This window comes from Myiozetetes cayanensis, unplaced genomic scaffold (genome assembly GCF_022539395.1).
Source record: "Myiozetetes cayanensis isolate MyiCay16 unplaced genomic scaffold, myiCay2020 scf178, whole genome shotgun sequence".
Lineage (NCBI taxonomy): Eukaryota > Metazoa > Chordata > Aves > Passeriformes > Tyrannidae > Myiozetetes > Myiozetetes cayanensis.
Genome location: NW_026087387.1, coordinates 38,327 through 59,075, shown reverse-complemented (window position 1 = coordinate 59,075; position 20,749 = coordinate 38,327). Strand labels below are relative to the sequence as shown.

General features: G+C 65.4%; 3 protein-coding genes across 4 annotated transcripts; 2 read left to right on the top strand and 1 right to left on the bottom strand.

Annotated features, from left to right (window-relative positions):
* Nucleotides 1-1,342: 1,342 nt before the first annotated feature.
* LOC126638617 (perilipin-3-like) lies at nt 1,343-4,516 on the top strand. Its single transcript, XM_050312618.1, has 7 exons — nt 1,343-1,393; nt 1,473-1,656; nt 2,244-2,326; nt 2,411-2,576; nt 3,265-3,455; nt 3,536-3,649; nt 4,094-4,516. Exons 1-7 carry the CDS (start codon nt 1,343-1,345, stop codon nt 4,508-4,510), a joined length of 1,206 nt encoding a protein of 401 aa, XP_050168575.1. The 3' UTR covers nt 4,511-4,516.
* Nucleotides 4,517-4,973: 457 nt separating this feature from the next.
* Nucleotides 4,974-8,444, top strand: LOC126638616 (perilipin-3-like). Of its 2 annotated transcripts, none has more exons than XM_050312616.1 (8): nt 4,974-5,111; nt 6,077-6,134; nt 6,373-6,568; nt 6,950-7,032; nt 7,119-7,416; nt 7,534-7,724; nt 7,805-7,930; nt 8,013-8,444. In XM_050312616.1, exons 2-8 carry the CDS (start codon nt 6,084-6,086, stop codon nt 8,352-8,354), a joined length of 1,287 nt encoding a protein of 428 aa, XP_050168573.1. In that variant the 5' UTR covers nt 4,974-5,111; nt 6,077-6,083; the 3' UTR covers nt 8,355-8,444. The 2 variants fall into 2 exon arrangements, with proteins under 2 accessions (XP_050168573.1, XP_050168574.1); XM_050312617.1 differs by lacking the exon at nt 4,974-5,111 and adding an exon at nt 5,706-5,762.
* A 1,362-nt stretch (nt 8,445-9,806) lies between these two features.
* Nucleotides 9,807-19,225, bottom strand: HDGFL2 (HDGF like 2). Its single transcript, XM_050312614.1, is given in 17 exon segments — nt 9,807-10,224; nt 10,346-10,466; nt 11,105-11,278; nt 11,281-11,317; nt 11,418-11,519; nt 11,694-11,764; nt 11,982-12,052; nt 12,422-12,516; nt 13,190-13,475; nt 13,570-13,646; nt 13,796-13,942; nt 14,180-14,251; nt 14,372-14,488; nt 14,813-14,992; nt 16,439-16,577; nt 16,675-16,751; nt 19,062-19,225. Coding segments are annotated over 17 exon segments (1,914 nt in total). The 5' UTR covers nt 19,134-19,225; the 3' UTR covers nt 9,807-10,148.
* Nucleotides 19,226-20,749: the final 1,524 nt, after the last annotated feature.

The window sequence follows — 20,749 nt, the reverse complement described above, 5'->3', positions numbered from 1 at the left end:
AATCTTTGGGTGCCCGGGGGGGGGGATGACACCTGGCATGGGGACACCTTGCACTGGGGTGCCCTGGGGGGAGCACATCTGGAAACACCAAGGGGGGAGGACACCCGGGGTGGGGACACCAGGGGTGGGGACACCTGGAGAGGGTGGGAACACCGGCTACTGGGTCTCTTGAGGTGGGGACACGTGGCAAGGGAGTGGGGACACTTGGAGAGGGGGGAACACTGGCCATTGAGTCCCTAAAGGTGAGGACACGTGCCAAGGGGACACCTGGGGATGGGGACACCTGGAGAGGGTGGGCATTGGGTCCCTCAGCGTGGGGACACGTGGCAAGGTGACCCCTGTCCCCCGGGGGTCCCCGTCGGTGTCCCCGGAGCCACCCGGGCCCGATCGCGACACGCGTGTCGGGACAGAGCCCTGGCCCCGCCCATTGTCCCACCCCTTCCTTCTCATTGGTGGAGACGCAGCCCCGCCCCGCCGCTGATTGGCCAACCGTGCTCGCGCTGGGCGGGGCCCGGGGGTCGCGATCGCTATCGGGGGTCGCGACAGAACCCAACCCCCACCCCCCGTGAGTACCGAGCCCGGGGCTTGGCGGGAGTTGGAGGGTGGCAAGCAGGGCCAGAGGCGCCCCAGGGGGGGTTCCAGAGGGGGTCTGGGGGGTCCCGGGTGGAGTTCGAGCGTCCCGGGGGAGGTCGGGGGTCCCCAACAGCCCCCAGGAACCCGAGGGGACACCCCAAGAAACTCAAGGGGACGTCCCCGCAGAGATCTACCTGAAACCCCCCCCGAAACCCCCCAGAACTTGACTCCGGGGTGCACAAGGGCCGAGCCGGGGAGGGGGGACAGAGGGACACCCCAAAGGGCAGAGGGGCTGCCGGGGGGCGAGGGGGGGGCCGCTCTGCTCCCCGCGGGGGTCGTGGGGCTGCCCGGGCCGAGGGGACGGTGACGGGCGGCACGTCCCCAGCGCGGGATTGCGACAGACGAACCCTGCCTGGCTTCCTCTGAATCACCCCAGCCACCCCTCCCCGGCCCCCAAAGGGGCGGCGGGGCGGACCCAGGTGGGGATGGGGGGACTCGTGAGGGGTTGAGGGGACCCAACCCCGCGGCATCCCAGCAGGGCAGGAGGCCAATCCCACCCCCAAACTCCTTCCAGCTCCCCCCATGACACCTCACAGGCTGCTCAGAGGCCGCCAGCATCTCCCACTCATGTCATGAGCTGGGGGGTCTCAGCCCTCAGCTAACAGGAGCTGGGGGGGGGTGGTCCTGGGGGTCTCAGCTCCCCTGAGGGTCCCCACTGCGCTCACCCACCCACGACACCCCAATATCTCTCCCCACAGCCGCCGTGGCCATGTCGGCCGAAAACGCCGAGGAACCGGCACGGGATGGGCCGGAGGTGAAGGTAAGGGGGGAGCATGGGGGGCTTTGAGGGGCTGCAGGTGCCTCTGGGGACCCCCTCCCACCGCCAGCCCACCCTGCAGAGCGTGGTGAGCCGCGTGGCCGCCCTGCCCCTGGTGAGCGGTGCCTGCGGGGCCGTGGCCGCCGCGTACGGGAGCACCAAGGAGCGGCACCCCCGCGTCCGCTCCGTCTGCGATGCTGCCGAGAAGGGGGTGAAGACGCTGATGACGGTGACCCAGCCCCTCCTCACCCAGCTGGAGCCACAGAGTGAGTGTGGGGGCGAAGGGACATCACCCCACGGGGGTGGGGAGCCCCCCAAAACTCGCTCTGGCAGAGCTCCAGTGAAGCGGCAGCAGAGGGGGGATCTGGGTTTGGGTGTCAGGGTTATGTGGCTGAGGAATGAAGGGATGGAGAAGCTGGAGGAGAAGATGGAGGGGAAACAAGCCCAGAGTTTTGGGGTCCCCCAGGAACTGGCTCTCACAGAGCTCCTGCAGGGCAGCAGGAGAGGAATAACCTGGTTTCGTGCCTCTGGCTCCCACTGCCACCAAATGTGCCTGCAAAGGGCTGGAGAGGCTGGAGGAGCAGCTGGGAGGGGGGAGCAGCACCCTATGGGTTCTGGGGTACCCAAAAACCAGCTCTTGCAAGGCAGCAGGAGAGGAATCATCATCTGATTTCACATCCAGTTAATGAATGTGGAACATTCATACCACCAGGGAATGAAAGGCCAGAGAAGCTGGACAAGCAGATGGGAGGGAAAACACCCCACGAGTTTTTGGGGTAGCCCAAAAGCCGTCCCCAGCAGAGCTCCTGCTCAGGGCAGCAGGATATTAACCCACCTCTTTTCATGTCCCCAGTCTCCACTGCCAACGAATTCGCCTGCAAAGGGCTGGACAAGCTGGAGGAGAAGCTGCCCATCCTGCAGCAACCCCCTGAGAGGGTAACGACCCCCTGAAGGGCAAGGGGGGGTGTCCAGTGCTGGGGCCACTGAAGGGGAAGGCTGCCCTGCGCTGTCCCCTCACAGGTGGTGGCTGGAACCAGGGAGCTGGTGAGCGGGGCGGTGACCAGGACGCTCAGCAGCGTGGTGGGCACCCCCATGGGGCGGCTGCTGCTCACGGGGGCGGACAGGGTGCTGGGGAAATCGGAGCAGCTGGTGGACAGGTACCTTCCCAGGACGGAGGAGGAGCTGGGTGAGTGCCCACCGTGCTGTCACAGGCACCATCTCCCGAATTGGGGGGGTGCAAACCCTTCCTGGGCTCCCCTTGGCCGTGCTCAGCCCCCCGTGGCGGTGCCAGGGCAGCGTGGTCGCCGTGACACTGGGCAGGGGACAGTCCCCACCCAGGGCACTGGTGAACTCTCACCTGGAAACCCCAGGCAAATATAGTCCTGTGCTGCCCTGCCTGCCTGGGTATTTATAGCTTGGCACAGGGTGGCAGAGCTGGCCCTGTGTCACAAAGGTGACCGCAGGGGCCGCCGGGCTTTGTGGTGGCACCTCCAATGTGACCTGGTGGCCAAGCATCCCGTGGGTGGGCACCCCTGTGCATGGAGCTCGGGGGGGATCGTCCCAGTGCCTGGTGTGGGGTGGATGCAGTGCCAGGTGTGGGGTGGATGCAGTGCCGGGTGTGGGGTGGATGCAGTGCCGGGTGTGGGGTGGATGCAGTGCCAGGTGTGGGGTGGATGCAGTGCCAGGTGTGGGGTGGATGCAGTGCTGGGTGTGGGGTGGATGCAGTGCCGGGTGTGGGGTGGATGCAGTGCCTGGCACAGGATGGTCCATCCACGCCGTCCTCACCCCTGGTCCTGCAGCAGCCACAACGGGTGCACAGGGGGCCCCGGGCACGGAGGTGGGCACAGCAAGCCCAGAGGTGGCCCCAGGCACAGAGGTGGCCCCAGCAGGTCCGGAGGTGGCCCCACCAGAGCGGCAGAGGCGGTGGCAGAGCTGCTTCATCCGCGTGGGCTCCCTGTCGGCCCAGCTGCGGCACCGGGCCCTGCGGCGCTCGCTGGGCGAGCTGCGGCGGGCCCGGCACAGCGCCCAGCAGCTGCTGGCACAGCTCCACCACCTCATCCAGCTGGTAAGGAGGCGGCACACGGGAAGCCCCGGGCTGGCCCCACACTCCCAGGTGTGCTCCCACCTGGCTGAACGTCCCCCCAGATCGAGGAGGGGCAGCAGGGCACCGACGGGCCCCGGCGCGGCACCCGCCAGCGTCTCCACCGCCTGTGGCTGGAGTGGAGCCAGCAGGAGGCTGTGCCCATGGAGGAGAGCCAGGTACGGGGTGGGGGCACCTTGGGGGCATCCTGGGGATGGGGTGGGGGGGCTGTGTCCATGGAGGACACCAAGGAGTGGGACAGGGGACCGTGGCCATGGGGGACACGCAGATAGGGGTGGGGGGCTGTGGTCATGTAGGACACCATGGCATGGGGTGGGGGGCTGTGGTCATGGAGAACACCAAAGAATTGGGGTGGGGGGCCGTGCCCATGGAGGAGATCAAGGTACAGGGCAGGGGTACCCAGGGAAGACACTGAGAATGGGGTGGGGGCATGTACTGTGGTCTTGGAAGTGAGGTATGGGGTGAGGGGCCGTGACTGTGGAGGACACCAAGATACAGGTTGGGGGAGACCAAAGGATGGGATGGGGTGGGGGCTACACCCAAGGAGGACACCAAGGCCTGGAGCCCCTCTGGAGCCCCCTGTGCCCGCCGGTGCCCCGCAGGTGGAGGCTCGGGCCCTGGCCATGCTCCAGGGGCTCCTGCAGCAGCTCCAGGGCGCCTGTGCCCGCCTGGCCTCGGGCGCCCGGGCCTTCCCCAGCAGCGTGCAGGAGACGGCGGGGCACGTCCGGCACGGCGTGGAGGGCGTCCAGGCCGCCCTGGCCCGCGCCCGCTCCTTCCACGACCTGTCGGAGCTGGTGCTGGCGCAGAGCCGGGACGGGGTGGCGCGGGCGCAGCTGGGCATCGACGAGCTGCTGGAGCACGTGGGGCAGCACACGCCCCTGCCCTGGCTCGTGGGACCCTTCGCCCCGGTGCTGGTGGAGTACCCCGAGGACGCCCCGCTGGAGATGGCCAAGTGGGAGGGCTGCGACACCGTCGGGGGCACGCACCGGGCGTCACCGCCGGTGTGCGGCCAGCACTGAGCCACGGGAGCGCCCACCCACCCACCCACCCACACGGCTGGGAACCCTGCCCCCAGTGGGGTCAGGGGGATGATGGACTCGGTGACCCAGCGTGGGACCCCGATGTCGCTGCCAGGGACTCGTGTGGGGACAGTGGCACGTGGAGGACACAGCGTGGACCCCTCCCCGCGGCGTCCCCAGGCCCCAGGAGTGTTGGGATTTTGTGCCTTAACAGCTTCAAACCAGGTTTAAAGAGGAAGAAAACAACTTTTTTTGGGCCTTCAAATGACTCAGAGCTTGTTGTGGGGCTTTGGGCCCACCCGAGGGGGGGGCTCAGCACGGGCAGCAGAGCAGGGGGCACCTCCAGGGAGGGTCCCAGCGGAGGGTGGGAGAGCAGGGGTGGGTGCCAGCGTGGTGCTGGGAATGAGGGTGCCACAGGATGCCACCTGGACTGTGCCCCGCAGCCGTGTGGCACTGAACTTTGTCCCCGCTGTCACCACGGAGGGGTGTCCCCGACATCACAGGCACGGCACCCAGTGGGTGACACCGAGCGCTCCGTCACTGTCCACCCTCCTGCCACCAGCACCCACTGGGACCAGTCTGACCATCTCCACTGGGCCAGGTGGGTGAGGAGCACCGGGACCCCCCTCCTGGGGGATCCACATGAGGGGAAGGGGGCTGTGGAGGGGTCGGGGTGTGGTTTGTCCTGGGGGCTCGGTGCCAGGGAGGGTCGGTGGGGGGGATCCATCTGGCTCTGGGTGGGGGTGTCAGTGCAGCCTGGTCCTGGGGAATGGGGGCCGGGGGGTCGCCGTAGACCAGTCTGGGGGAGTCCCGGCCCTGAGGGGGTGTCGGTGCAGCCCATTCCCGGGGGATCCGGGACCGGGGCGGGGGGGTCAGTGCAGCACAGACCGAGGGATCGTGTCCGGGGGGGGTCAGTGCAGCCCAGTCCCGGTGCTGGGAGGGGGACTCGGTTCTGGGGGGGCTACAGCCAGGCCCCGCGGGGATGCTAATCCCGGTCCCGGGGGGATCCTAATCCCGATCGCGGGGAAATCCCAGTCCCGAGGAGATCCCAGCCGCGGTCCCGGGGGTTTTTCGCGGTCGCGGCCCCTCCGGTCGGTGCTCCCGGTGCGCCCCGGGCCGGCCCCGCGGGGCGGCTCCGGTCACATGCGCTCGGGGCCGGGCTCCGGGGGTATAAAGGGCGCTGGGGAGGAGCGGGGCGAGCCCAGAGCCACAACCGAGCCGAGCGGAGCCGAACCCACCGGAGCCACCAGCGGTGAGCCCGATCCATATCCCCGTTCCGGTCCCGATCCCGATTGCGATCCCATTTGCGATCGCAATCCCGGTTCCGCTTTCGACTGCGATCCCGATCGTGCTCCCGGTCGCGATCCCGGTCCCGGTCGCGATCCCGGTGCCGATCCCGGTGCTGGTCCCTGGGACCCCCCTGTCCCGGGTTTTCCCAAGCGCGTGGGAGCTGCCCCGGCCCGTGGAGTGGGAAACTTTGGGCCCCCCATCCGGGGTGTTTGATGGGAGGGGAGTGTTGGGAGGGGGTGTCTGACGCCACTCACGGTCCTGTCCCGTCCCCCCCAGCCCCGCCATGGCCACCCCCGAGCCCGCGACGGCGCAGCCCAAGGCGGAGGAGCAGCAGGTCAGTGGGGGAAAGGGGGCTGGCTGGGGGAGGGGGCTCATCCCAAAACATGTCCTGTCCTGTCCTGCTTGGGGACGGGGCTCTGCTTTGTCCCTTCGAAAGGCTGGGAGAGCCCTGGGAGCACCCCAAAACCATCCCTGAGGGGAGGTGGGGACACAGAGTACGCCCCTTCCCCGGGGAGATTTGGGGATCCATCCCTTTCCCCCGCGCTCCCCCTGACTCCACCCACGCTCCGCAGAGCATCGGGACGCGCGTGGCCAGCCTGCCCCTGGTGAGCTCTGCCTACGACATGGTGTCCAGCGCCTACAGCTCCACCAAGGAGAGCCACCCCTACGTCCGCTCGGTCTGCGACGCCGCCGAGAAGGGGGTGAAGACGCTGACGGCGGCGGCCGTGAGCGGGGCCCAGCCCCTCCTCACCCGGCTGGAGCCACAGAGTGAGTGTGGGGGCGAAGGGACGTCACCCCACGGGCGTGGGGAGCGCCCCAAAACTCGCTCTGGCAGAGCTCCAGTGAGGCAGCAGCAGAGGGGTGACCTGGGTTTGTGTGTCAGAGTTGGAGAAAGGGGTGGAGCAGCAACCCCCTGAGTTTTGGGGTGATGGAAAACCGGGTCTCACAAAGCTCCTGCAGGGCAGCAGGAGCGGGAAAAGCTGTTTTCTCGTTTCTGGTTCCTTTCACCAAAAATCACACCTGCAAAGGGCTGGAGAAGCTGGAGGAGGAGCTGGAGGAAGCAGCACCCCTTGGGGTGCCCAAAACCTGGCCCTGGCAGAGCTCCTGCAGGGCAGGAGGGCATTAACCCACCTCTTTTCACATCCCCAGTTTCCACCGCCAACGAATTCGCCTGCAAAGGGCTGGACAAGCTGGAGGAGAAGCTGCCCATCCTGCAGCAGCCCCCTGAGAAGGTACCAGGGGCGGGTGGGGTGTGGGCAAACACCCTGGGGTGCCCCCCAGCAGTGCCTGACGGAGGGCTGTGCGTGTGCCCTCGCAGCTCATCTCGGACACCAAGCTCCTGGTGACCTCCACGGTGACGGGGGCCCGGGACGTGCTGAGCAGCACCGTGGCCGGGGCCAGGGACGCGGTGACCAGCCGGGTGACGGGCGTGGTGGACATGACCAGGGGGGCCGTGCAGGGCGGCGTGGAGCTGACCAGGTCAGCGGTCAGCAGCGGGGTCAGCACCGTCATGGGCTCCTCCGTGGGCCAGATGGTGGCCAGCGGGGTGGGCTCCGTGCTGGAGAAGTCGGAGGAGCTGGTGGACCATTACCTGCCCATGACCAACGAGGAGCTGGGTGAGCAGCTGATCCCAAACCCCCGGAGATTTTGTGGGCTGAGGAGTGGGGAGGGTGGTGGAGGCTCTACAGGGAGGTGGTGGTGGTGGAGTCACCTCAGCAGCTCCTGTCCCACAGCCAAGCTGGCCACGGCCGTGGAGGGCTTCGAGCCGGAGCAGCAGAAGCAGCAGCAGAGCTACTTCGTGCGCCTGGGCTCCCTCTCCAGCAAGGTGCAGCACAGAGCCCTCCAGCACTCGCTGGGCAAGCTGCAGAGCGCCCGCCACAGCAGCCAGGAACTGCTGGCACAGCTCCAGGGTGCCCTCGACCTGGTAGGACCCATCCCTGTGCCCCCCCATCGTGTCACCCCAAGGTGTCCCCCACCCACCCTGGGCTCTCCTCTCTCTCCCAGGTGGAGCACCTGAAGCAGGGCGTGGACCAGAGGCTGCATGGAGGGCAGGAGAAGCTGCAGCAGATGTGGCTGGAGTGGAGCAAGAAGCAGCCGGGCGGTGCCAAGGACCCGGCGGCGGCACCGGAGGTAGGCACAGGGTTTTGGGGTGGGTCCCCCGGGGTGACCCGGGGCGCGTCCCCCACCCCTCACCGCTCCGCTTTTTTGGCAGACGGTGGAGTCTGGCGCTCTGGCCATGCTGCAGGGGCTGGCCCAGCAGCTGCAGAGCTCGTGCCAGCCCCTGCTGAGCAGCCTGCAGGGCCTGCCCGCGGGCGTGCAGGACACGGCGGGGCAGGTGCGGCACAGCGTGGAGGAGCTGCGGGCGGCCCTGGGCTCGGCCGCCTCCCTGCAGGACCTGACGGGCACGGTGCTGGCCCGGGCTCGCGGCCACGCCGCCACGGCCCGGCGGCTGCTGGACGAGCTGGTGGAGCGCGTGGCCTCCAGCACCCCCCTGACGTGGCTGGTGGGACCCTTCGCCCCCTCCGGCCAGCGCGCTGTGGAGGAGATGAAGTAGCAGCCTGCGGGTCCCCTCCCCGTCACACCCCCAAAGCCTCGTTAGGAGCGGCTACGAAACCCCCCCTGCCCGGCCCAGCTCGCCCCAACCTTAACTCCTTGTGGGACCTGCCTGCCCCACACCCACCCCACACGGCTCTGTCCCTTTGTCCCCTGCAGGAACGTGCCTTGGACCCCCCAAGTGCCTGTTAGGAGTCCCCTCCAGCCCCCCTGGAGGGGTCCCCCCTGCCCCCAGTGCCTTCAAGCCCCCGGTCCTGTAGGGTGAGAACAGCACAAGAAGCAATAAACTGGTTAGTTTTGCACCGGGCTGAGGTTTCTTTGGGAGTTGGGTTGGGTTGGTATCGGGGCTCTGGAGGAACAACCCTCACCCCAAGACTTGGGGACGCCCAATTCCAAAGGTAGGGAGCCCCCCCTGCACCGGTGGGACCCAGGGGTGGAGGAGAGGGGCTGGCAGTGGGACCAGGGCCTGGAAGGGCAGAGTCCCAGCCATCCTAGGGAGAGGATGCAGGGCAGGACCTGCTCACCCCACTGTGGGCAACAGGCTCTGTCCCCCCAGGCTGGGGTGTCACCCACCCCCAATATCAGTGTCCTGGGCACAGGCAGTGGGTCAGTGTTGGGGCTGAGTGTGGGGGCTGAGCTGGATGTGTTCCTTCCCCCCATACCCACCTCTAAACCCCCCTGAGCCAGGGGGATGTCCCACTGTTGGGTTCTGGGTTTTCCCACATCATTCCCACCCCAAGGATGGGACTGACCCTCTGGAAAACCTCCCTCCCCTCATCTCTCTGGCCTCTCCCTTCCAGCAGTTGGGCAAGAGGCACTCGGGGGTTTTTTTGGAGGTTTTTATTTGGGTTTTGTGAAATCAGCCCTGGAAAAAGCAAACCCCCCAGGGCAGAGTTACGGCACCAGCAGCCTCTAAAAAAGGGGGGCTGGGGATCCTCCCTCGGGGTCTGGGCACTAAGAGGAGCTGGAAATGGCTTTGTTGGACAGGGAAAAAAAAACTCTGGAGCATTGCAAAAGAGCAAAGAGACCAAGAGCCAGAGCTGGTGCCCAGCACGGGGCAGGATGATGCCCACAGTCCCTTCCTGGGGCAGTTAGGAGAGAACACACCGTTTTCATTCTGGTTTTATCCCAAAAGTTGGTGCCCAGCCCTCCAGCTGCCCCTGGGGCATAAGGATCCAGCTCCAGCAGCTCCCTCTGGCTGGAGAGAGGAGGATGATGGTGGGAAAAGGGGCTTGGAGCAGCCCCTGGAGCTGAGGGAGAGCTCAGCAAAGGTGACAAGTTTGGCTGCCCAGCCCAGCCAGGGACATCCATGGGTGCCTGGTCCTGGTCCAGACAGAATTTGGGGAGCCACTGGGGTGTTTTCCAAGTCCCAACCCTTCCCTCCCCTCATCCCAACCAGAAAGAGACTCAGGGCGCTCCTCGTGTTTTTCATTAGAAAACCCTTTATATTCATTTCATGTCGGTTGAAATCACAAGAAATTAGGTAGGAGGGCAAAAAAAACCAAAACCAAACAAAACAAAAATAAAACAATCAGGAAAAAAAAAAACAAAAAACAAACCTCCAACAAAACAAAATCAAAATAATAAAAAGGGTGTGGGGGAGACAAATACAGACACCAGCACAGCCCCCCCGCGGGCGGTGCCGCCGCAGGGACACGGGACAAGACCAAGGACATCGGCTACGTGTGACTTAGTGAAGTGACTCCAGCAGGGGACGAGGCAGAGGTTGGTCTCCCTTCCCAGCCTCTCCTCCTCCTTTTTTTTCCTCCTCCTGCTCCAGGTGGGAGCTGTTTCCTCAGCTCTCCTCCGCATCATCCGCAGCCTCCCGCTCCGGCCCGGCTCGCTCGGCCTTGGGATAGTCCTGCACGCTGCTGGGGCAGATAAATCCCACATCCCAGTTCCTTCCCAGGCTGGGAAAACCCTGATATAGCCCCCAGATCACCCTGGGAAGAGCCCAGTGGGTCACAGGCAGCTCCAGCCCCTCACACTCACTTGTTGTGGGGCTCCTCGGACGCCTCCGGCTCAGCAGCTCCCGGCCCTTGGCTTTTGTCCTTCTCCTCTGTGCCCTCGGATTTTTGGGACAGGGATTCGCCATTCACAGGACCTGGCAGGTCTAACAGGGAAAAGAGAGAGAGAGGCTCAGGCACTTGGAGCTTCTGATCCATCCCAACCCGAGCAGGCCAAGGATCCACAGCCACAGGTTGTCCCCAGACACCCAACCGAGCCTGAGGGGACCCCAGGTCTGGCTGACCCCAATAGGTGCAAGAAGGGCCTCAAAACCTCCACCCCCCCCAGCCCAGGGCAGTGCCAGGGTGGATTTTCCCTGGCAGCTCCTCCAGGAAGGCTCTTGCAGCAGCACCAGGCAGGGACCTGGCTCTGAGGGTGGAAGATCCCAGTCACCAGCGGCCTGTGCAAGGGCCTGAGCTGGTATCCAATGACATCCCCCATTCCTCTGTTGGAACAGAGCTCAGGCTGGCTGGGAGGAACCACCCTGGCCAAAACCCAGCATGGAGGGCCCCCAGAGCCAGGGCGTGGGGCCCGAGGTTTGCCCTCTGCCCTCACTGCGCCAGCATCCCACACCCAGCCCTTTCCCACCCCTGGCACTCGGGCAAGGCAGGGCCTGGAGGGGCTGATCCCTCCACCACCAAGGCCAAGAGCCACCTCCCCGTGCCCCTGGTCCCCAGTGGGGTGGGCTGTGCCCCGAGAAGGGCCATGGCATCACCCCCAGGGACGTTTCAGGGAGCGTTTTACCAGCGTTCATCTCCTCCTCCCCCTTCTCGTTCCGCGTCTCAGCTCCCGACAGCTTCTCCTGGCCCTTCTCCGCCTCCCCCTTGTCCTTCTCAGGCCCGGCTTTGTTGGTTTTCTGCAGGGCCTCCAGCTTTGGTCCCAGCACACGCGACTTCAACCGGGTGTAGACCTCGGCCGCTTCTCCATCACGTCCTTGTTGGCTTTGTAGCGACGGATCTGCCCCGGGGAGCGGGAGGAGGGACCCCCTTAGAGCTGGGGGGGACCCCACACCGGCTCCCCTCTGGCTGCAGGGAGGGACTGGAGCCCTCTGCTCTACCTTTTTCAGCGTGGCCACCACGTCCGTGTGCTTCTGCAGGATGTGGGAGGTGACCTGGAGCGTTCCCAGCTCCTCCAGCGCGTTCAGGCACCGCTTGATGTCCTGCAGGGGTGGCACCGGGCTCAGGAGCTGCCTGGGGGTGTCCCCTCTGGGCACCTGGGGAGCTCCCAGCATGCCCAGAAGGGAGGAGGAGGAGGAGGAGGAGGAGGAGGAGGAAGAGGAGGAGGACTGCAGCCCACAGGGGTGGCCCAGGCCGTGCCCACATCTGGCACTCACCGGGTTGTCCACCTTCAGGGCAAACTTGATCTCACTGTGAAGCTTCTGGAGCTTCTCTTCCACTGTGGGCTCTGGGGCAGGGACAGAGACAGGCCAAGGCATCAGGACACCAGTGAGGTCCATGGCACAGCCCAGAGCCCGGGATCTGCCCCCTCCCCCCAGCCAGGCTCTGGTGTCCTCCTGCACCTCCAAGGTCAGCAGAGCCCCAGGGATGGGGGGAACACCCCCTGGATGATCCCCTGCCCTCCCTCCCCTCCCCACCGTGCTGGACAGCCGTGGCTCTCTCACCCTTTTTCTTCTCCATCCTCCTTTCAGGGGTCGGGTCGGATTTCTTCCGGCCTCGTTCCACCTTCAAGGGTCTGTGGGAGGGAAAGGGAAGAGGGAAGAGGGTTGTGGTGAATCCCCTGCTCACCACCAGGCTACCAAGGCTGGTGGCACTGCCTGGAGCACCCCAAGCACCCCTGCTGCCCCCCAGCCACGGTCACCCCCAGGCCCCAGCTCCCCTGTGCCCCAGCTCTCTGGGAATGCAGCCAGGAAAAAGGGAACGTCACCCTGGTAACCCCCTTGGGCTCAGGAGAAGGAGGGGAGGGACAAACCCAGCCCCTCTGTGGGTGCTGCAGCCCCAGGGAGCCCCATCCCCACCCCAGGGCTGGGGCAGCACAGGAACACCCCGTTCCCAGGGGGATGGAGGGAGGGGGGAGGAGGAGGAGGAGGGAGGAGATGCTGACTTGTTCCGTGGCTTCTCCTCTGCTCGGCCCCTCTTCTCCTTCTGATTTGGTTTCCTTGACAACTCCGAGGGCTGTTTCTTTGCCGGCTTCTTTACCTTGGAGGAGAGAACAATGCAGGGAGAGTGGCACGGCCACGGCCACGGCACAGCGTCACCCCGTGGGCATGGACACAGCACAGACACACCCCGTGGGCATGGACACGCCACAGACACAGCACAGTGTCACCCCGTGGGCAGGGACACCCCACAGACACAGCACAGTGTCACCTCCACATCTCTGCTGCTTTCCCAACTCCCCAACCCCCTTCACAGGGAGGAACTGGCCAGGCCAAAGGGCCACTGGTTGCCAACAGCCCCGTGCAACCTTTCCCTGAGCTCCAGCCAAGCCTGGTTGGTGCATCCACAGGCTCCAGGAGGAGCAAATCCTATGGTTGTGGTGGGAGGAAGAGCACCTTGGAGAGCAGGGAATGGTTTGGGTTGGAAGGGACCTCAAAGCTCATCTTGTTCACGGGCAGGGACACCTCCCACTAGCACAGGTTGCTCCAACCTGGCCTTGGACACTTCCAGGCATGGGGCAGCCACAGCTCCCCTGGGCAGCCCATGCCAGATGTGAGGCCCACAGCTGGATGGGGCATCCTGGGCCAGGGGAAGAGCTCCCAGTGCAAGGCAGGGATGTGCCTGTGGACACACAGCCCTCCCCAAGGCTGTGTGGGCAAGCCCGGGGTAACCCACGGTGAGGAGAGCAGGTCCCTGCTGGCTCCACACTCACCTCCTTCTCCGGCTCCAGCTCCGAGTCCGAGGAGGACGGGGCCTTGGCCCGGCCCCTCCGTCCCTTTTTGGCCGCCTCATCCTCGGCGCTGCTCTCCGAGTCCGAGCGCGCCTCCTCGCCCTTCTCCGCCTTCTCCTTCCTCCTCTCCTTCTCCTCCTTCTCCTGCTCCCGGAGCCGACGGATCTCCTCCTCCTGCTCCCTCTTCCTCTTCTCCTCCAGCTCCCGCCGCCGCTCCTCGTCCCGCCTCTTCCACTCGCTGATGCGATCCACGTCGCTGTCGCTGTCACTGCTGGGGACAGGCACGCCGTGGCAGGGAGGGGGTGACCCTCCAGCCCAGCCCCGGGGGTGTCCCGGTGTCCTGGTGTCCCCTCTGACCTCACCTGTCGCTGCTGGAGCTGCTGGGGACACGCTCGGGCTTCGGTTTCCTGCCCCGGGGCTTGGGGGGGGGTTTCTCGGCTGCAAGAACACGGGGACGTGATCGGCCCTGGGGGTCCCTCTGGGGTGTGCCCACAACAGGAGCAGATCCCAGAGCCTCGGGAGCCCCTGCCATCCCACGTTCCCATCCCAGGGAGGCCGGGGATGGTAGAACAGCCCCCTGGCTTACCCGGGCTTGCGGCCCCGCGGCGCCTTTTTCACCGACACGTCCGAGTCCGAGTCGGAGTTGGAGTCGGACTTGGTCATGTCCACGGTGGCGTTTCCCACCTCCAGGTCCGAGTCCACTTTGGAGTCGGAGTCGGAGCCGGACTCCACTTTCTGCAGGCAGAGAGAGGGGCTGGGATGGAGGGTGGCACTGGGGTGGCAGCACCCCAGACCCAGAGCCCCCTGAGCCCCAGCAGCGCTCCAATCCCAGCAGTGCCCTGAACCCCACAAGCACCTCAATCCCAGCGGGTCACTGAGGGGTCAGTGAGGTCCCTCCACCCCCTGCTCCCCCTCCCCTCAGCGCAGATCTCCAACTCCTCCTCAGCCTCCCTCAGATTTGGGGTCCTTTACCTTCTTCTTCCTCCCCCCTGCCGGCATCCTCCGTGGGGCCCTGGCCGCCGGCTTCTTCTCGGGAGTGAAATCCTGCGGGAACACAGAAATATGAGGAAAGGTGGAACAGCCTCATGGTGCTGTCACGAGCCAGTCAGGCTCCCCCAAGCTCTCCCCCCAGCCTGGCAGTGTGTCCCACACCCCCCTGGGCACCTGGTCGCTGTTCTTTTCCGACTCGGAAGACGTCTCCGAGTTCTCCTCCTCCGTCACGGAGGGGCTGCCCTGGTCCAGGTCACTGGAGGATTTCCGAGGCCGTTTTGTCACCGGCATCTGGGACGGGAGAGGGGATGAGATGAGAGAATCCCACTCCCTCTCTCCACCCACCGTGGAAAGCCAAATGCTTCCCGGGAAAAGCTTTCTTCCAGCTCTTCCCAAGTGGCCCTGAAAGAACAGCCACGTGCACCTCTGGGTTCTCCTCTGGGCTGCAACCTCCACCAGGACTGGCCATCCCACCATCCCACAAGCATCCCGAGACCCCTCCAAAAATAGGGCTGAACCGCGTTTCCCACCAGAGGGAAGCCAGAGAGAATTGGTTTCTCCCCCACTTTCAACCACGGTGGGTCTGAGGGAAGCCCCAGCCCAGCCCACACCCACCTTCATGGCCAAGGGTTTCCTCTTGAGCCCGCTGTGGTCGCTGCCCCGATCCGAGTCCTCGTCGCTGTCCACCTTCTCCGTGGGCACGGTGGCCATGGCAGAGTCCTCCTCATCCTCCCCGGCATCGCTTCCCGCCATGGGATCGTTGTCGGGGACGTCGCTGTCGGAGGAGCTGGCGGGCTGCGGACACGGGAGCAGAGCAGAGTTAGAGGGGCCTGGGGGGCGTTTGGAGGGGGCAGGAGAGGAGAGGAGAGGAGAGGAAAGGGGGCACGAAGGGTGGGGAGTGAAGGATGGCAGAGCTGTGCGTGCAGAGCAGCCTCCCCTCCCAGCACGGATCCCTTTGGAAAACACAACCCATGGGAACGCTGCTCTGACCCCCTCCTGATCCCCTGGCACCCACAGCCCCTCACACACCGCCCTGACACCACCAGCTGCTGCCTCACTGCCCTCTCCTCCTCATCCAAAATCCCTGGAGCCCCCCTGGAGCAGCCCCCAGCCCTCCCCAGCCCTAGCGGCGCCAGACAAGCGGCGGGTGCCCGGGTTCAGTCTCTCCTTCGGCGTCAGGGAGCAGTTGTTCCCCTTCCTCCACCTGCATCAGGCCTCTTCCCGGCCTCTTCCCGTGGGAAAGGGCTGCACAAGGAGTCCAGGTGGCCATCACGCTCTTCCCAGTTGGCATCTCCCGTGTCCTGCTCCCTGAAGGTCTCCTCGCTTCTCCAGCAGGTTCCTCACGCAGGGACAGCAAACCCCAACTTCCATCTTCGGTGTTTCCTAAAGCCTGGATCCTTCCAGCTGCTGGAAAAGCCTCTCCTTGCCCTTGACTGTTCCTGGCACCTCGTTTCATTTAGGCCTCAAAACCAAGGAAAACCTCTATTTCAGTCTCCTCTGCCCACGGGATGCAGTTGGTGCTGGTGGTCCCTCAGTCACAGAAGGTCCCTATCCCTGATGGGATCCTGGTGGATTCCTGACCAGGGCAGGTGCTTCCTTCACCACCATCAACCTCCTGGTTTTCAAGCACCTCCACGGTCTCACCTCACCCCACATCCAGAGCTCGGGGTGCAACCATCTCCCAGAGCCCCTCAAACCACATCCTGGCTCCTCACCAGAGCCAAGGAGGCTCCATTCCCTGTCCTCCAGACCTGGACCTTGTTGCTTCACCTCCAAAACCTTCCTCTGCCTCTCCAGCCCAACTCCCTACAACGCCAGACAATCATTGCACGACAAACTGGACCGCAATTACTGTCACAAGATGCCCCCCAACGAGCAGCTGACAAAGAACTGCCTCTCTGAATCCCGCTGGAGGACTCAAGACCTTGGAAAAGGATGGAAAAGGGGACTGTCCAACAGCCCAGGATGAGCAAGGCCTCAAATTCTCACTCTGACAACAAAACCTCTGCGATTTCAGGCGAGCACCACAAAGCCAAACCCCGCCTGCAAAAGCACCTTCCAGAGGAGGAGAGCGGGCTCCAACAGCAGGGGGGAGGGCAGGGAAGCAGAGGGGAGCCAATTCCACCCCGAGAAAGCCAAGCTGGAAGCGCATCAGCAGCGAGGAGAAGCAGAGAGAGGAGCAGAGAGCCAGCTGGAGGGGAGGGAGGGTCGTGGCAGCCCCCCCGCCCGGCCCGCACTCACCGCAGGGGCACTGTAACTGGCGTGAGGGTTGTTCTGGATTTCCCACAGCCCCTCGTTGAAGCCTTTCCTCTTGTTTGGTTTGCCATATTTGTCTTTGTACTTTTCGTAAGGGAACAGATCTTTAGGGCCCAAGAAGGCTCTGAAGGAGAGAGACACAAAGCAGAGGTGAGGCCCGGGGGGCGCCGGCGGGGCCCCGGCGAAGCTGGGGTGGGGGGACACAGCGGGGCGGCGCTTACGTCTCGTGGGTGCCGAAGAAGAAGATGGGGTACTTGTTCGGGGGGGGTTTCACGGCGCCGTCCGCGATGTCATCGATCTGAAAGGAAACCCAAAGCAGGGGGGGTTGGTCAGACAGGGCGGTGACACAGAGCGGTGACAGAGCGGCGACAACGTCCTCGAGCCCCGGCAAAGCGGCGTCGGCCTCCGGCACCCGCGGCGGGGAAGCCCCCCCGGGCGGGGCCCTGGCTGGGGAGCAGGGTCTGGATCGGGGGTCCCTGTTGGTGGCAAGAGAGCCCTGGCCACGGAGCGGAGTCCCTGAGGGATCCCGGCGGGATCTCTTACAGGAGTAACCAGAGGGGTCCGGGCAGAGCTCGGCGCGGGGTCATCTCTCCACGTGCTACTCCCCAGAGATCCATCGCCCCGAGGGATGCCCCAGCAGGGGGTGGGGGGCGATTGCTGAGCGGCCCGAGGGTCCTTCCCGGCTGCAGGAATAGCCCCGGGATGTGCAGGGGCCACCCCGGTCTTCTGTGCTCCGGGCGGGCGGGGGGAGCCCCGGGGAGGTCTTCGGGGTGGGGGGGACCCCTCCCCAGACAAAGCAAGCGAGCTAAAGCAGAGGGGCTGCAGCGGCACGAGGGTTCTCCTGGGAGGAGGAGGAGGAGAAGGAGGAAGAGAAGGTGGTATCCCAGCATCCCGGATCTCCCGGCGTGGTGCAGCCAAAGCGGCGTCGGCTCCGGCACCCGGAGCCTCCCCGATCCCACACGGCTTCCACCTGCCGGTCCCTTCCCACGGGACACACGTTCAGAGGATGGACCTGCCCGGCCTGGGACGCCCGGCAGTCCCTCACCGACAACGGCAACAACGCTGTCACCCCACGGTGGGACCAGCTGGTCCCACAAGGAACACCCCCAAAACAGCAGCAGCACCCCCAGAGCACTCACAGCACCCCCCCCACCCGTGTCACAGCCAGCACGTCCCCCCCGCTGTCCCCAGCAAGGGACAGACCCCAGTTCTGTCCCCCCACGGTGAGGACAGAGAGCAGGTGGTGTCCAGGTGAGGAGTTGGGAATGGGAATGAGGATGGAGGATGAAGGGCAGGACTCTGCTGGGATATTGGGGGTGGCTGTGAGAGGCAACCCCAGAGTTGGGGTCACCCCAGCTGGAGGGAGGGTCCCCAGGCCACGGCCCCAGGGGTCCCTCATCCAGGGACAGACACCAGTGTGGGACCCCCACACATCTCCCTTTGGAACAGCTGCCAGGATGGGACCCCCAGCCTGGTTATGGGTCCCTCCCAGCACAGGCACCAGCACAGGACCCCAGTTCCAGTCCCAGACTCCCATCCCAGTCTGGGATTCTCCATCCCAGTACAGGCACCAACACAGCACCTGTCTGATCCCCTCCCAGGATCAAACTGCAGGTCCAGTACAGGTGCTGCTGTGGGACCCCCATCCCAGGGCAGGACCCTACCCCAGGGCAGGGCTCCCATCCTGGCACCGGTGCTGACACGGGGTCCCCCATTCCAGTACACGACATCCCATTCCAGTTCCAAGCCCCCGTCCCGGTGTGGGAGCTGGAATAGGGCCCCCATCCCAGAATGGGAGCCCTGCACTGGTACCTGGACCCCATCCCGGTACAGCACATCCCATCCCGGGACGGGACACCCCATTCCAGTACCGGGATCCCATCCCGGTACAGACCTTTCTACCCCGGTACAGGCACCGTTATGGCACCTCCATCCCGGTACCGGGACCCCATCCCGGTACGGGATTCTCACCCCGGTACAGGGCACTCCATCCCTGTAGCGGTCCCGTTATGGCACCTCCATCCCGGTACCGACCCCCCCCCACCCCTGGACCGTCCCCCCATCCCGGTCCAGGATCCCCATCCCGGCCCGGGTCCCGTTATGGCATCTCCATCCCGGTTTGGGTCTCCTGATCCGGGATAGGGGTCGGTACGTGTCCCCCCACCCCGGTCCCGCTTCCACATCCCGGTCCGCCCGAGGATCCCGTTATGGCATCTCCATCCCGGCTTTGGGACACCTGATCCGGGATACGGCCGGTCCGAGCATCTCCATCCCGTGGTCCCTGACCAACGTGGTCCCGTCTTCACATCCCGGATCCGGAACCCCATCCCGAGTTTGGGACCCCATCCCGGTCCGAGACCCCCATCCCGGTCCGGGACCCCCATCCCGGTCCCTCGTCCTCATCCCGGTCCATGCACCGTTATGGCACCTCCATCCCGGCAGGAGCCTCTTGTGCGGGCACAGCAGCCGGTGCGTGCCCCCATTCCATCCCCTTCCCCCCTTCCCTCTCCCACCCCCATCCCGGTCCGGGACCCCCCGTTCCCTTCCCCGGGGTTAGGAGGTGAGGTGGGGGGGGGGGGGTTGCGGCGCGGCCCCGCAGGTCTCTCACCCGGGCCGGCCAGTGCGGGTAGCCCTTCATCTTGGCGAAGACGAGGTCTCCGGGTTTGAAGCTGTGTGGCATGGCGGCTCCGGGCGGTGCCGGGGGGGCACCGGGGGGCACCGGGCGCGGGCAGGCCCAGCCCAGGCCGCGGCAGCTCCGGGCGGGCGGCGGGGGCGGCCCGCGCCGCACGGCACGCAGGATGTCCCGCCCCCGGCCGCTTCCGAGCCGCCGGTTGGTCCGCGGGGATGTCGATCAGCGGCTCTGGCCAATGGAAGCGAGGAGGCGGCCCGGCGGGATAACGGGATTGGGCCGCGCCGCCGGAGGCGCCGAAGCGGGGGGCGCTGGGGGGGGCGGGGCTTGAGGGGAGGGGGTCATGGGGGTATGGGGGGACAGGGATATGGGGAGGGGGACAGGGATATGGGGAGGGGGACAGGGGTATGGAGGGGACAGGGATATGGGGAGGGGGTCATGGGGGTGTGGGGGACAGGGGTAGGGGAGGGGACAGGGATATGGGGAGGGGGACAGGGGTATGGAGGGGACAGGGATATGGGGAGGGGGTTCATGGGGGGTATGGGGGACAGGGATATGGGGAGGGGGGTCATGGGGGTATGGGGGAGACAGGGGTAGGGGAGGGGACAGGGATGTGGGAGGGGACAGGGATATGGGGAGGGGGTCATGGGGATATGGGGGGACAGGGGTAGGGAGGGGGACAGGGATATGGGGGAACAGGAGGTAGGGAAGGGAAACAGGGGATAATTGGGGGACAGGGTTAAGGGAGGGGGACAGGGATATGGGAGGGAACAGGGATATGGGGAGGGGGTCATGGGGGTATGGGGAGACAGGGGTAGGGGAGGGGACAGGGGTATGGGGGACAGGGATATGGGGAGGGGGACAGGGGTATGGGGTGAACAGAGGTAGGGAAGGGAGACAGGGGGATAATTGGGGGACAGGGGTAGGGGAGGGGGACAGGGATATGGGGAGGGGGGTCATGGGGATATGGGGGGGACAGGGATATGGGAGGGGGACAGGACTGGCGGGGTCACAAGGCTGGGGGGGTCACAGGGCCTTGGGGATATGGGATATGGGGACAGAGATATGGAGAGAGGCAGGGCTGGGGGATCACAGGGATATGAAGGGCATCAGGGATGTATGGAGGGGGACAGGGGTCACAGGGATGTGGGGAAGGGCCTGAGGGCTATGGGAGGCACAAGGGTTGTGTTTGGGTTTAACCCAAACTCGATTATCTGCAAGGTCACAGAAACGCAGGCTCTGCCCACACCGGGCTGTTCCCAGTGGGAACAAAACCCAAAACATCAAAGCATGCCGTGGGGGAGACACTGTTCCCAGGGGGAACATGGCCCTGGGGGAGGTGTGGGGACAACCCATGGGGTGTGTTGAGAGGAAATTCCAACCGGCTTTGCCAGATGGAATTCATGGAGTGAGGGGTGTCTGGAGGGTGTTGGGAGTTCACACTGTAGGTGAGCCCTCACTCCTGCTGGGCCGTGCCAAATCCAGGCTGTGCCATGTCCTGGCTGTGCCATATCCAGTCTATACCATATCCCATCTGTGCCATATCCAGTCCATGCCATATCCCATCTGTGCCATATCCCAGCGGTTCTCTGGGGTCTCTGTGTCCTCCACAGCATCTCCTGTGCTGTGGGCCCAGTTGTTCCATGTCTCAGTCCAGGAATCCCCAC